This window comes from Anolis carolinensis, chromosome 5 (assembly GCF_035594765.1).
Source record: "Anolis carolinensis isolate JA03-04 chromosome 5, rAnoCar3.1.pri, whole genome shotgun sequence".
NCBI lineage: Eukaryota > Metazoa > Chordata > Lepidosauria > Squamata > Dactyloidae > Anolis > Anolis carolinensis.
In genome coordinates, this window is record NC_085845.1 from 196,918,265 (window position 1) to 196,931,785 (window position 13,521).

The following is a 13,521-nucleotide window of genomic DNA, read 5'->3' on the forward strand; positions in this document are numbered from 1 at the left end:
TTCTGAACCCCCAAATAGGCTCAGTGGCTTACTTAGTTTCTTTAAAGTTCAGACTAATTTTGCCCCAATACAGGAACCACTTCTTGAACTGCTCCATAGAGGGGACTATCCATCCTGTTACAAATAATCATAAAAGGGGTCTATGGGCCACCAAGTCCAACTTTTTTCCCAGTGCCCTTTCCTGTTCCCACTAAATGAGATTGAGAAGGTAGTGGGACAAAGAGAAGGGCCTTACCAGAAAATTGATTGAAGGGCGCTTGTGAGTTCATATAGGTTATTCTGAACAAATATATGTAGAAGCAAAACACATCTTGAGGAGCATGTAGGATTTATTCTTAGGTGAGTCATATTCCTTACCTGGTAACGGTGAGCTTATGGCCTTTGACTTCCATTGTTGCTAGTGATTTCCCAGGCTCTTGGCCAGGCCTCTCATTGTAGACCTGCACATCCGGTTCAATCATAAACTGACCTGGAAGAGAGAATTTCATTTAGGAATTTCAGTCTTAAAGTTGGAGTGACCACAAGGGCCATCTAATCCAACCTATTGCCACACAGGAAAACACAACCAAAGCACAGTAGAGTCTCGCTTATCCAACCTTCACTTATTGAACGTTCTGTATTATCCAATGCAGTTTGCCTTTTAGTAGTCAATGTTTTTGTAATCAATGTTTTCAATACATTGCGATGTTTTGGTACTAAATTTGTAAATACAATAATTACTACCTAACGTTACCATGTATTGAACTGCTTTTTCTGTCGATTTGTTGTCAAACATATTTTGGTGCTTAATTTGTAAAATCACTCTCAAACAACCAAATGATCAATGACTCAGACATAACTATATCCCTGATAATTGGGAAGGGCTAGGAGTTCAGGAGGAAAAGATTAGCCGTGAATTTTAAGAAACTTATGTTTGCATCGCATTATTACATTATGTGTAATACATTAGGTGTATTATGTGAGGGATCTATTCCAGGCCCCTTTGTGTAATACAATGTTCATGTATAACCTATAACACTATTTTTGTTACCTGAAATAAATGGTGTCTTAAACTTCCAAGTGAAGCATACAATAGAATTGCACAGAAAGGTCTAGTGATGCCCAGAGAAGTGCAATTCTATAGTCAACCTTCAGCTGAACCTCACTAGATAATTTTATGTTATTCAAAACTCTTTTCATATAACTAAAACTCTGTTCAGTGAGTTTCTTTTCCATGTAATTTTATGGTATTCAAAGCTCTTTTCATATAACTAAAACTCTGTTCAGTGAGTTTGCATAATATGTGGGTTCAGTGAATTCTGAAGAGAACACTAGTAACTTCTTCAAAAGAAAATACCCAGATAGTCAAACCAACCAAACTGCTTTTCTGAAAATCTTACCGATCAGGCCATGCACACCAGATGAGAAGTTACTTGCAGGCGGGATGTAGATTCCCAAGAAGTCAACATTGATGGGATGCTTTTTCCACACTCGGTGTAGTATAACCATGAAGGACAGCTCCCCGTCAACGGTGATAGTGACATTGCTGTCTCTGTTCACAGAGACTAGCACTCTAGGCAAAATGAGCAAACAAACCGATGAGCAAAGATGAAAGAGAATTTAGTTTCAGTTCAATTTTAATCAAAATTTAATTGCATTTTTCCTATTCGCAATGGAATGAACTGAAGAATTCTTTTTTTAAAAAAACTGACTCTGAGGAAAAGCTAAATGGATAGTTCTTTCCCCCATCTTAAACCCATAAGTGGTATTGCAGCAACTTGACTTGGTGGCATCTTAGACATTATGAGCCTGTTTAGGGTCAAATTGAACCCATGGGTACAGTTCCCAACACAGTTTGGGAGACACACAGAGATGAAGAATATAGTTGAAAACACAGCCCAAAAAAAGCTCCCAAGGAGTAACTTTACCTCCTCCGAATGAGGCTTCCTGTATCAGACCAGGAAAAAGAAGTGCTGGAGGAACCATCCTTCAAGGTTATGGCCTCGGTGCTGACTTCAACCTTTATGCCTTTCTTTTCAAAATTGAACCCAATCTTGCCAAAATAGGTGTGCAGTTTATTATTGAGGGATTTCTTGGCTCCAACAAGCTGCCCATTAATGGCAATTGCTAGGAAAAAGGAAAGCAGTGTTTTTGAAGAGTTCAACATGACATATCGGGATGCATTTATGTTGATCTCTTGGCTAAACAAACCAAGTCTTCTGGAACACTTGAGCACAGAGTACTGCCACATTTTCTGTGTTTTATGAGGCACAAGACACTGAAGAGTCACCCCATTCAAGTCCAGTTCAAAAATAAAGAGTTTAATCCAATTATTAATCCCAACTAGAGTAGAATCATAGAGTTGAATAGAGATGGAAGATACAACATAGGCCATCTAATCCAAACTCCTGCCATGCAGGAAAGCACAATCATAGTATCCCTGACAAATGACCATCCAGCCTATGTTTAAAAGCCTCCAAAAAGGACCTTCCACCAGACTCTGGGGCAGAGAGTTCCACTGCTGAACAACACTTACAGTAAGGAAGTTCTTCCTAATGTTCGGGTGGAATCTCCTTTCCTGCAAGTTGAATCCATTGCTCCGAGTCCAAGTTTCCAGGGCAGCAGAAAACAAACCTGCTCCCTCAATAGTAGATCTGTTAACTCAATGGGACTTCTTAAGTCAACATTGTTGTGTTGATATGCCCACTTTAGGGACAAACAACTTAATTTATTCCAAAGAGAATCAACAAGGGTGAATCTGAAAGGACTCTGATGTTTAGGGTATCAAACTAGAACTGTTCTTTGATGCCCTGTAAGGACTGAGCCCGAGAGCTATTGAAAATGTCCTTGTGATCTAACCTGGAATGGATTCCACCCAAAATATGACATTCATTTTAAACTAAACAAGTTTACCAAACGAAAAAAGATATATACACATTTTCAAGGCAGCACAATGCTCTTGTCCTGAGATTCATTCCTTTGCTTTGAGGACTGGAAAAATAGGAGATCGGGCCCTGAGATCTGGGAAACTTCCTGAAATTGCCTATCAGCCATCATAGACTCACTAAGTGAGATGCATTGTATTTTGATTTAAACTGTAATAGGTGGCTGGCATTGCAGTACTGAAGTTTTGGGTTTGTAGCCTAGAATTACGAATCTGTAACTGCATCATACTCAGGAAAACTACATAGATCTGTCCCAGGTTTCCGTAGTTAATGGCAGTTAATGTGGTATCAAAATCAGGGCCATAGATTTTTAAAACAGTAACTTTCTCACACTGTTTAAGATCTCTTTCAACTTCAGCCCTCTGGTATCAGGAAACACTTTCTAAACACTGTCTTTTAATGAACCTAAATACATGCAATAGACGTACAATAGACTGTACTTTTTTCTTACCCGACTGTGTATCCGAAATTAAATTCAGAATTGCACCAGGTTCAGAATCTATGTTGAAGCAGATGTTCTTCTGTTGTCTTGGCAGATTGATAATAAAATGGGGGTCATTATCCACTGGAAATGGAACAAAACAAATGATGTACATCTTATGTGGGGGGGGAGACTTAAGAACTTTTGTTTCATACATCAGTTTCACTGGATACTCTCTCTCACACACATCAATACAAATACTGAGGTTCATCTGCTAAAGGATTTCAAAATGTTTATTAAATTACACTGAATTCAATTGACTTTCAGACAATTAAAGACCTGTCATCTGTTTTTTCCAGGGCAGTAGGAAAATGAGGAAATCCCCCCCATAAGCATTCTTATCAATCCAAATTTTCCTTCAGTCTCCAACTTTCTAACCTTGCACAAATTTAAAACTCCACTTGAGCATTTGGAAATGCATTTTACAGGCCCAAAGGAAACAGCAGACAATCAAGTGAGTTGATTTTCTTTCTATCTGTTTTCTTTACCATCTATCTCTAACATCCATACATAGTGAGAGGCAAATACTGTACAATAACATACATAACCCAGACCTTAGAATTCAGCAATATATATTGGAATGTACTAGAAACCCAAAAATAACTCACAATCTAATTATTGAGCAGGACTGAGCAGCTAAAGCAAAGGAAAGTAGAAGAAAAGCAAAAAAAAAACAAAAAACAGAAGGTAAGGAAGGGACACTCCAAACTCCACAAAAGGCATTCCTTGAACTTTCTTTCTCTTTCCATGCAAAAGCTCCTGGGATCATTTCCTACCCTCTCTAGGTAGGATTTGGAAGGAAACATCTACCTTCCCAAGCCAGGTAACCAATGTCAGGACAGACTTAAGAGTTTGTTTGACTGCCTCATTGAGCTTCTTATGATCTACAAAGGCCGTTTCACTTTTCTTAGCAAGGTTCATTTCAACCTCGTTACATCTTTTCTCCTCTTTCACAGATCACTTTCTTTGAAAAAAGAAAGCAGCTGTTGGAAACAGTGATTTTAGTGTAATGAATCCAAGAATACCACAACTGTTGGCCATGCAAGCTGGGGATTTCAGAAGTTGTAGCCCAGTAAAAAAAAAAAAAAAAACTTCCCCGATATCTATCAGTAAAGTAGAAATCTCTTCACAACAATTAGGTCACTGTGTCTCTTGAATGGTGAATGATTGAGTTTCCAGATTAGGGGAGCTGGGGTTGATCCTTTGATATCTCACAAAGTGGTATTTTACAAGGGGCAACACCTGGTGATCTAATACACTGGATACATTAAGCATCCATTAGAGTTGCATAATTTATGCCACTCAAATACCAAACACTTAATCTAATAATTGAGGTGAATTCATAAATACAGACATACATAACACTCTGAGATCCCTCCCACGCATCTTGAAGACCAAGGAAGTGAATTCAACCCTGAAATCTGGAAAGCATCCCAACTACAACACACACAGGGCACGAATCCCCATCCCATCCTGCCATGGTATGCCACAAAAAAAGAAGACACACTTCTCTTCAAGATTCACAAGGTTTAGGACATGACATGTTTAAAGTGAAGAGTCTAAATACTCTGAAAGCACCAGATTCAATCTGATCATGGAAGCTAACCAGGCTCAGCTCTGGTTAGTACTTGGATGGGAGATCAGAAATGAATACCAGGTGCCATAGGCTATATTTCAGAACAACCTCTGAGTGCGAGTGTTTCAAACTGCTACCTTGGATGCAGCTCAGTTTCATCTTTACCAACTGAAGAAGGCAGAAGCCAAAGCTATATTCATGTATATATATATTCATATATATTTAAAGTTTTATTCATGTATTCATTTTATATTTCTAAGTTATGTTTGTTAGTCATATAAATAACCCTCCACATTGACTGAGGTTAGGGGCACAGGACCCCATAAAGGTGAGAAAAAACATGAATTTAAAAAGCCACTTTTAAAAAATTGACAGAACGCTTCTTTAGGAATCTCTAAGTCCTATAACAGAACTCTACAGTCAACTTCCACCCGACATTGATCATAGAATCGCATTGGAGGACCTAGGAAACCCTAGCTTCTCCAGCACAACTATGGTCAACTGCTGCTGGACCATATCACCTTTTGGATGTTGACCTCAGAATCACACAGGAGGACCTAGAGGTTTTTTTTTTTTTTGAAACATTTTAATCAAATCTGTGAATAATTAAATCCACAAAAGTCAGATTGCACCTGAGATCGATTCCAAAACTCTCTCTAGATACCCAACTCTATGATGGCTCAAGTCCCTACCCTGACAACCAATGGTAAAGGGCCACCTTCCTGCCCATTTTGTGTGTCAGGTCCCATGGGAAAGACTCCAGGGTGGCTCCCAGGCCTCTGTCAAGCTTCTTGTTACTATAATCCCAGTAGGGTCTTACTTTGAGTAATTCCCCATTCCTTGCCTCACAACCTCTGAGAATGCCTGCCATAGATGTGGGAGAAACGTCAGGAGAGAATACTTCTGGAACATGGCCACAAAGCCCGAAAGACAAACAACCCCAATTCCCCATTCCTCTCTTCTCAACAGTTAGTTGTCTATCTTGCAACATAACAGTTTCCACCATGGTCTTCTTGTGAGGCTACTATTGAATGGGCAATATCAGGGAGAGATTAAACATCCCACATGCCTTTTCAAATATTTTTGATCCATGATTGGATGCATCTTTGGATGCAGAACCCACATATACAGCAATCTGACATATACACATATATAGGACTACATTCCTGGCCTTTGATTCCTCATCCTCATTCAAGGATAAGAGAAAAGAGTCAATGCCCTAAGGTCTAGGACTTCCATCTGCTGAAGATGCAGAAAGATGGAAGATGATTCCTTTATTTATTCATCCCCTGTATTTTGCACAGGTACTCTGTCTTGAACCAAAGAAAGCAAGTGACATGGAAAAAAGAAGGACAATACAAAATCCTCTACCTGAATGAATCCTGTTGCTGTCAGTTGGGTTCTTTCTGTTCAAGGATGAAGTGGAATTGTTGGCTTGCCCTAAAAGTAAAGGTCCTGTTGTGGAAGAAGATGGGTGAAATCTAATTATCCCAATGATTAGTGGAGATCTCTTGTGCAGGAGGAAAAAAATGTTAAAATAGAAACTGCATATGGCTGGATGATATGTTTGTGTCAATGGGTATGAGCCAGTGATAGCCACTGTTATGACCCCAGATCTGCCCTGTCTTTATTATATCACTACTTGTCATCTTAACTGATGACAAGTAAAGGGACTACAGCCACCAGAATGCTAGTCTTAGGTAGCAGCTCATTTGAATGACTATTTAATGCAGTCAAAGCTAGCTTCAAACTGTGGCAGCTAAACAACAAAGTCCCATGAAAGCGTGCAAAAGAAAGCCCTTAATGCACATCAGTGGTCCGTGTAATCACCATCCAGGCCCCAAACTAATTCCAGGATTTCTTAAGTAATAATTTGCACATCAAAACCACTTTCTTTAATAGTGATTTGAAACTGACTTAAGTGGACAGTACAGACATGACCTAGTCAAGAGGATTTGCATAGGTATTGACTTACCACTTTGAGTCTCCACAAGGAGATGGGGCAGGATATAAATAAAGTTTTGCTGTTGTAGCTAGGAGTGCATCTACACGGTACAATTAATCCACTTTAAATGCCATGGCTCAATGCTATAAAATCGTGAGAAGTGCAGTTTGGTGAGGCACCAGTAGGCTTTGGCAGAGAAGGCTAAAGACCTTGTAAAACTACAACAACTTCTCGCATAGAGCCACAGAGTTGCTGTCCTTCTCAGGAAACACAGATAAAAGTCAGAGGGGGAAATCAGCCCAACTTCTATTACCTGCGTGCACAGCAGAAATAGTTGGACCCATAACAACAGCTAATGGGCCCCCTGGTTTCGATGTGGGCTTCACCCAAGATGGGATGGGGTTTTCAGTTGGTGCTTGGCCAATAACTAAGGATCCTGTTTGAAGAATGAAGAAGATATACACAATCTGTTATTAGTGCATGGTTCACAAAGAGTTTGGGAGAAAGAATGCAATATTTCATTTTAACACTTTCTGCTCCTTGGCCTCGCCTTTCTCCAAGATGATATCTTCCAGAAAAGCTGAATTAACAATTGTTTTTATCCCCAGGTTGGGGAAGATAGGTGTTGTAGCCCACATATTGGGCCGTGGAAGATTGATTTACACCATGTCCGCAAACATTTTGAATGCAAGCAGTTTAAAAAATATGTGTGATGACCCCTGTGTTGTCTGTGAAGATGACCATAAGGTGAGGAGAATATCCCGCTCTCCTTGAGTAGTCAGACACCTCAGGCAGCAAATGCTGGGTGGCTGCAGTGTCAATCCACTACTACTTCTTCCAGAAACCTATTGCCTTGCTCTGAGGAGGGAGCAGCAGGTGATATCCACATACCTATATCAGTGTGTATGAAGATGTGAGGTCTCACCCAGATCTTGAGCTTTCGATGGCCAACCAGACAATACTTTTCAACTTGATATAGGAAAACCAGTGTCAGCCAATGAACCAATAGGTAAAGGTAAAGGTTTCCCCTGATGTTAAGTCCAGTCATGTCTGACTCTGGGGGTTGGTGCTCATCTCCATTTCTAAGCCAAAAAGCCAGCGTTGTCCATAGACACCTCCAAAGTCATGTGGTCGGCATGACTGCATGGAGTGCCGTTACCTTCCCACCAGAGCGGTACCTATTGATCTACTCACATTGGCATGTTTTCGAACTGCTAGGTTGGCACAAGCTGGATCTAACAGCTGGCGCTCAATCTGCTCCCGGGATTTGAACCTGCGACCCTAATGAACCAATATCAGAGGCCTAATCATGAGTAAAGTCAAGATTCTGCCAACTTCCAAACCTAAGCAAAGAGTGGCATTTGTGTTGCCACTCAAGCTGCATTTTCTTAGTATTAGAAATATAACACACGCTGTCCTATTACCCCACACGAGAATAGTTTCACATTGTTTACCTGCGGGAATACAGCCAAGGCCAACAAGAAGCACAGCTCAGAAGACTGAGCCTTACTGACATTTTCCTAAGAACACATTTCGCAAACCGGCAGGAAACAACATTCAGAAATGTCTCTATACACCACCCACAGTGTTAATGTCACGATCATAGACAAAGTATTCTCGTTCCCAAAAAGCAAGATGTTGCAAGGTCTATGTACACCAGTATTTCTCAAACTGGGTGTCGGGACCCCTGGGGGGGGGAGGTCATGAGGGAAATGTCAGAGGGGTCACCAAAAACCATCAGAAAACACATATTTCTTTCTTTTCTTTTCTTTGTAGGAACCCCTTTGGCGCAGAAGGCTGAAGTGCTCTCCTAAATCATGATCAATTCCTCCCAAATCCCTCCAGTATTTTCTGTTGATCATGAGGGTTCTGTGTGGGAAGTTTGGCCCAATTTTATCACTGGTGAGGTTCAAGGGGCTTTGATTGTAGGTAAAATATAAATCCCAGCAAATACAGCTCCCAAATCTCAAGGTTTATTTTCCCCAAACTCCACCAGTGTTCACATTTGGACATATTGAGTATTCATGCCAAGTTTTGTCCAGATCCATCATTGTTTGAGTCCACAGTGCTTTCTGGATGTAGGTGAACTACAACTCCCAAACCCAAGGTCAATGCCCACCAGAACCATCCAGTATTTTCTGTTGGTCATGGGAGTTCTGTGTGCCAAGTTTGGTTCAATTCCATTGTTGGTGGAGTTCAGAGTGCTCTTTGATTGTATGTGAACTATAAATCCCAGCAACTACAGTTGCCAAATGACAAAATCAACCCCCCAGCAACTAACCTCACCAATATTCAAATTTCCAGTGAATGAAAGTACATCCTGCATCTCAGATATTTACATTACGATTCATAACAGTAGCAAAATTATATTTCTGAAGTAGCAATGAAAATAATGTTATGGTTGGAGGTCACCACAACATGAGGAAATGTATTAAGGAGCCAAGGTTGAGAACCACTGGTGTACACCTTTTACCTGCTCCGTTTATTTGTTTTCAGGAGTAGGCAGGTAAAGTTCGATTCCCAAATAATAGGAGGACCTTGCTTACTGAAGCTGATTGACTTTACCTCATATAAAGGACTACATATTGGTCCATACTGCTTCAGGGTTTCCTGCAAGCAAAATATGCACTCTGCTTATGCAACCCCTTTTAAGAGTACCCAAATGCTCTTCTCAAAGACATGATGTTCTCCTGAAAGCTTGTCTCCAACCCCCACCCACTGCAACCCCGTTTCTACTTTGCCGTACATTCATTATTTGGGTTTCTGCAGAAAATTTCTAGAAAAGAGCAATAGTGGATTAGATGGAGAAAAGGCCAGCTCAAGAAAAAGTGAGGCAAGTCTATGGGAGCTGTAGTTTTACTGCATCACCAAATTACAACTCATACGATTCTATAGCATTGAGCCATGGCAAACGTGAATGCCAAAATGCATTCATTCTACAGAGCCTCCTATATGTTACGTTATGGTACGGGCCGGGCTGTGGCGCAGCTGGCTAGTAACCAGCTGCAATAAATCACTACTAACTGAGAGCTCATGAGTTCGAAGCCCGGGTTGGGTTAAGCCTCTGACTATTAAATAGCCCAGCTTGCTGTTTACCTAAGCAGTCCAAAAGACAGTTGCATCTGTCAACTAGGAAATTTAGGTACACTTTATGCGGGAGGCTAATTTAACTAATTTACAACATCATAAAACTGCCAGCAGCACATGGAAATGAATGAGGAAGTACAGTACTTGGTGTCACTAGTGGACGGTGAAGCAACAGCTCCCCCTGTGGCCAGAATCAAGCATACCCTCATGAAGCTGGAAATGTTAAATTGCCTGTGTGTGTGTGTGCTCGATTTCATCTATACTGTATGTTGTTCGTCTGATGGCATTGAATGTGTGCCATATATATATGTGTGTGTGTGTGTGTGTGTGTGTGTGTGTGTGTGTGTGTGTGTGCATTGTATTCTGCCATGGTCAGGGGGTAACTTATGACAGATTTCGTTTGAGCCTCAATTCCAGTTTTGCTTTGGGGGGAGGGGTCTAAATCCCATTGGGGAAAGGGCTGTCATGCCTTTCTGCTACATCATTTACCACCAGAAAAGCTTATGCTATAATAGTAGCATGTGTCACAGTTTGCCACCCTGTTCCGTAACGAAACACTAGGGATGATCTTTGGTAAGCTTATATATGGATATATACCATTCAAAACAAATTGAGCCTAACCATTGAGGAAAATGTAGTTACACATTTTTCAAGGCAGCACTATCACCCTGAAATCCCTCCCTTTGCCTTGGGGAGTGGATACGAGAGACCAGGCACTATCTGTCTGTATGATACTTAACAAAGAATGAGAGAACGGATCCCTGTCCTAAAAACTTTACTGATAGATGATATAAATGAGAGAACAAAAGAGGGAGAAAAGAAGGAAGACAAGTGAAAAAAGTGCAGTTATTTCCGTCCTTGGCTACTATCTTTGCTACAGCAAGATTACTATTTCAATAATGATTTATATAGTTTGAGCATCCATGACTTAAAATTCCAAAATGCAAAATCTTCTAAAATACAAAATCATAAAATTATCTTTGGCCTATGTTTATGAGATGTATATGAAACATCAATGAATGTCATATTTAGAATTGAGTCCCATCTCCCAAGATATCTAATTATATAAATGCAAATACAAGTATTTCAAATCTATAAAAATAAAAAACATGTCCCCACAATTTTGGATATGGGATACTCTATAATAATAATACTGCTATAAACTTAGTGCTAATGACAAAAACATAGTGGGAAACAAAAAACACTGAAAATAAAGCATGTACATTATGAATTCTTGGCTCTGGCATGCGGAACAGAACTTTAGGCTCTTAATAGAGATTATCATTAAAAAATATAGAATTATCTGGGGTTGGCACTGATGAGAATAAACCAATTTAACCAATAGGATTTACATATGCATTCATTCACCATTCAGCACTTCATTCACTTGGGATCTTTTACTTAGAACAATGAACTGAACATAGGTCATATACTGTTGCAGTTGATTAGTTAGGGTAAAATCAGTGTGGCAGGAAGGAGGGAGAATGTGAGAAGAATTTGTCGGGTGAGAATAACAACAATAACAACAACAACAACAATAGGTAAAGGTTTTCCCCTGACATTAAGTCTAGTTATGTCCGACTCTGGGGGTTGGTGCTCATCTCCATTTCTAAGACGAAGAACCAGCATTGTCCCTAGATGCCTCTAAGGCCATGTGGCCAGCATGACTGCATGGAGTGCCATTACCTTCCTGCCGGAGTGGTACCTATTGATCTACTCAAATTTGCATGTTTTTGAACTGCTAGGTTGGCAGAAGCTGGGGCTAACAGTGGGAGCTCACACCGCTCCCCGGATTTGAACTCCCAACCTTTTGTTCAGCAAGTTCAACAGCTCAACAGTTTAACCCACTGCGCCACCAGGGACTCCAATAATACTAATACTTTATTTATATACTGTCCTATCTGCCTGAAAGGACTCAGGGCGGTGAACAACAAAGTCAAATATTCAACCGGTACAAAAGGAAAACACATAAACAAATAACCATCGCACCCAAAACCCTTACAGATCCATATTTAAACCAAAAATATAAATAACAACAACAGCAACAACATGTAGCATTTACAATTCCATAGTAATTCATCAAGAAAATGGAGGAGTCAGACCAGTGAAATATGTTTAAAATTTAAAATAATAAATTATAAAATTAACTATAAAATTAACTACTGCCAGCAGCCAGGGTGAGTAGTCCATATAACATACTAATCTTCCTTGTCTTTATACGCCTGAGTGTATAAGAACATTTTTAGTTGGTTTTTAAAGACGGTTAAAGAGGAAGTTGTTTTAATGTCTTTAGGGAGGGAATTCCATAGATGGGGGTGATCACAGAGAAGACCCCCTCTCTCATTCCCACCAATCGTGCTTGTGATGGGGGTGGGACTGAGAGCAGGGCCTCCTCTGCTGATCAAAGTGCCCAAGTAGGATTGTATGTTGAGATGCAATTTGCTAAATAACTTGGGCCCGAACCAATTAAAACTTTAAAAGTAGTAGCCAGCACTTTGTATTTAGCCCGGAAGTAGATCGGCAGCCAGTGGAGCTGTCACAACATGGAGGTGGTTTTCTCCCTGTGTGGAGCCCCAGTTCATAACCTAGTTGCCGATCTCTGAACCAGTTGAAGCTTCCGGACTATCTTCAAAGGCAGCCCCACATAGAGAGCGTTGTAGTAGTCCAATTGGGATATGACTAAGGTGTGGGCTACCATGGCCAAATCAGGTGTCTCAAGGTATGGGCGCAATTGGCACACAAGTTTTAATTGTGCAAAGGCACTCCTGGCCACCACAGACACCTGAGGCTAAAGGTAAAGGTAAAGGTAGGTAAAGGTAAAGGTTTTCCCCTGACAGTAAGTCCAGTCGTGACTGACTCTGGGGGTTGGTGCTTATCTCCATTTCTAAGCTGAAGAGCCGGCGTTGTCCGCAGACATCTCCAAGGTCATGTGGCTGGCATGAGTGCATGGAGCACCGTTACCTTCCCGCTGGAGCGGTACCTATTGATCTACTTACATTTGCATGTTTTCGAACTGCTAGGTTGGCAGGAGCTGGGACTAACAGCAGGCGCTCATTCCACTCTCGGGATTTGAACCTGGGACCTTTTGGTCCGCAAGTTCAGCAGCTCAGCGCTTTAACACACTGCGCCACCAGGGGCCACCACAGACACCTGAGGCTCCAGGGTCAGCAATGAATTCAAGATCACCCCCAAACTGTGAATCTGTATCTTCAGGGGAAGCCTTAAAGAAGGGTTTGGGTACCATATAGTGTTTTTGTTTAGGGCAGCCATATGCAAAGACAGTTCAGCCATGATGGTGTCCACCACAGTGGGGAAAAAGCAAGCATAAGGTTCTAGCTTCTCTTACCCTGATGGACAGCTGCAGCAGTTGGACCCCTGACTTGAGATAATGGATCCTTGGATGTAGGTGTGGCCCAAGGTGGGATGGAATTGTCTGGCTTTGTGGCACCAAGGGTTAAAGCACCTGTTGGGAGAGATAAAAAGATAAACATGATAATAGTAAGCACAA

General features: G+C 40.9%; 1 protein-coding gene across 2 annotated transcripts in view; it reads right to left on the reverse strand.

The window, feature by feature from the left end:
- itih2 (inter-alpha-trypsin inhibitor heavy chain 2) overlaps positions 1-13,521 on the reverse strand; it is a 31,792-nt gene that overhangs the window by 990 nt on the left and 17,281 nt on the right. The window contains exons 16-22 of one of the 2 annotated variants that reach the window (XM_062983292.1): positions 13,360-13,476; positions 7,240-7,362; positions 6,353-6,436; positions 3,376-3,489; positions 1,908-2,106; positions 1,380-1,552; positions 358-469 (exon numbers count right to left, since the gene is read on the reverse strand). In XM_062983292.1, the coding sequence (XP_062839362.1) occupies positions 358-469; positions 1,380-1,552; positions 1,908-2,106; positions 3,376-3,489; positions 6,353-6,436; positions 7,240-7,362; positions 13,360-13,476 (922 nt within the window). The remainder of the gene's footprint in view (positions 1-357; positions 470-1,379; positions 1,553-1,907; positions 2,107-3,375; positions 3,490-6,352; positions 6,437-7,239; positions 7,363-13,359; positions 13,477-13,521) is intronic. The other variant, XM_062983293.1, reaches the window with a different exon arrangement.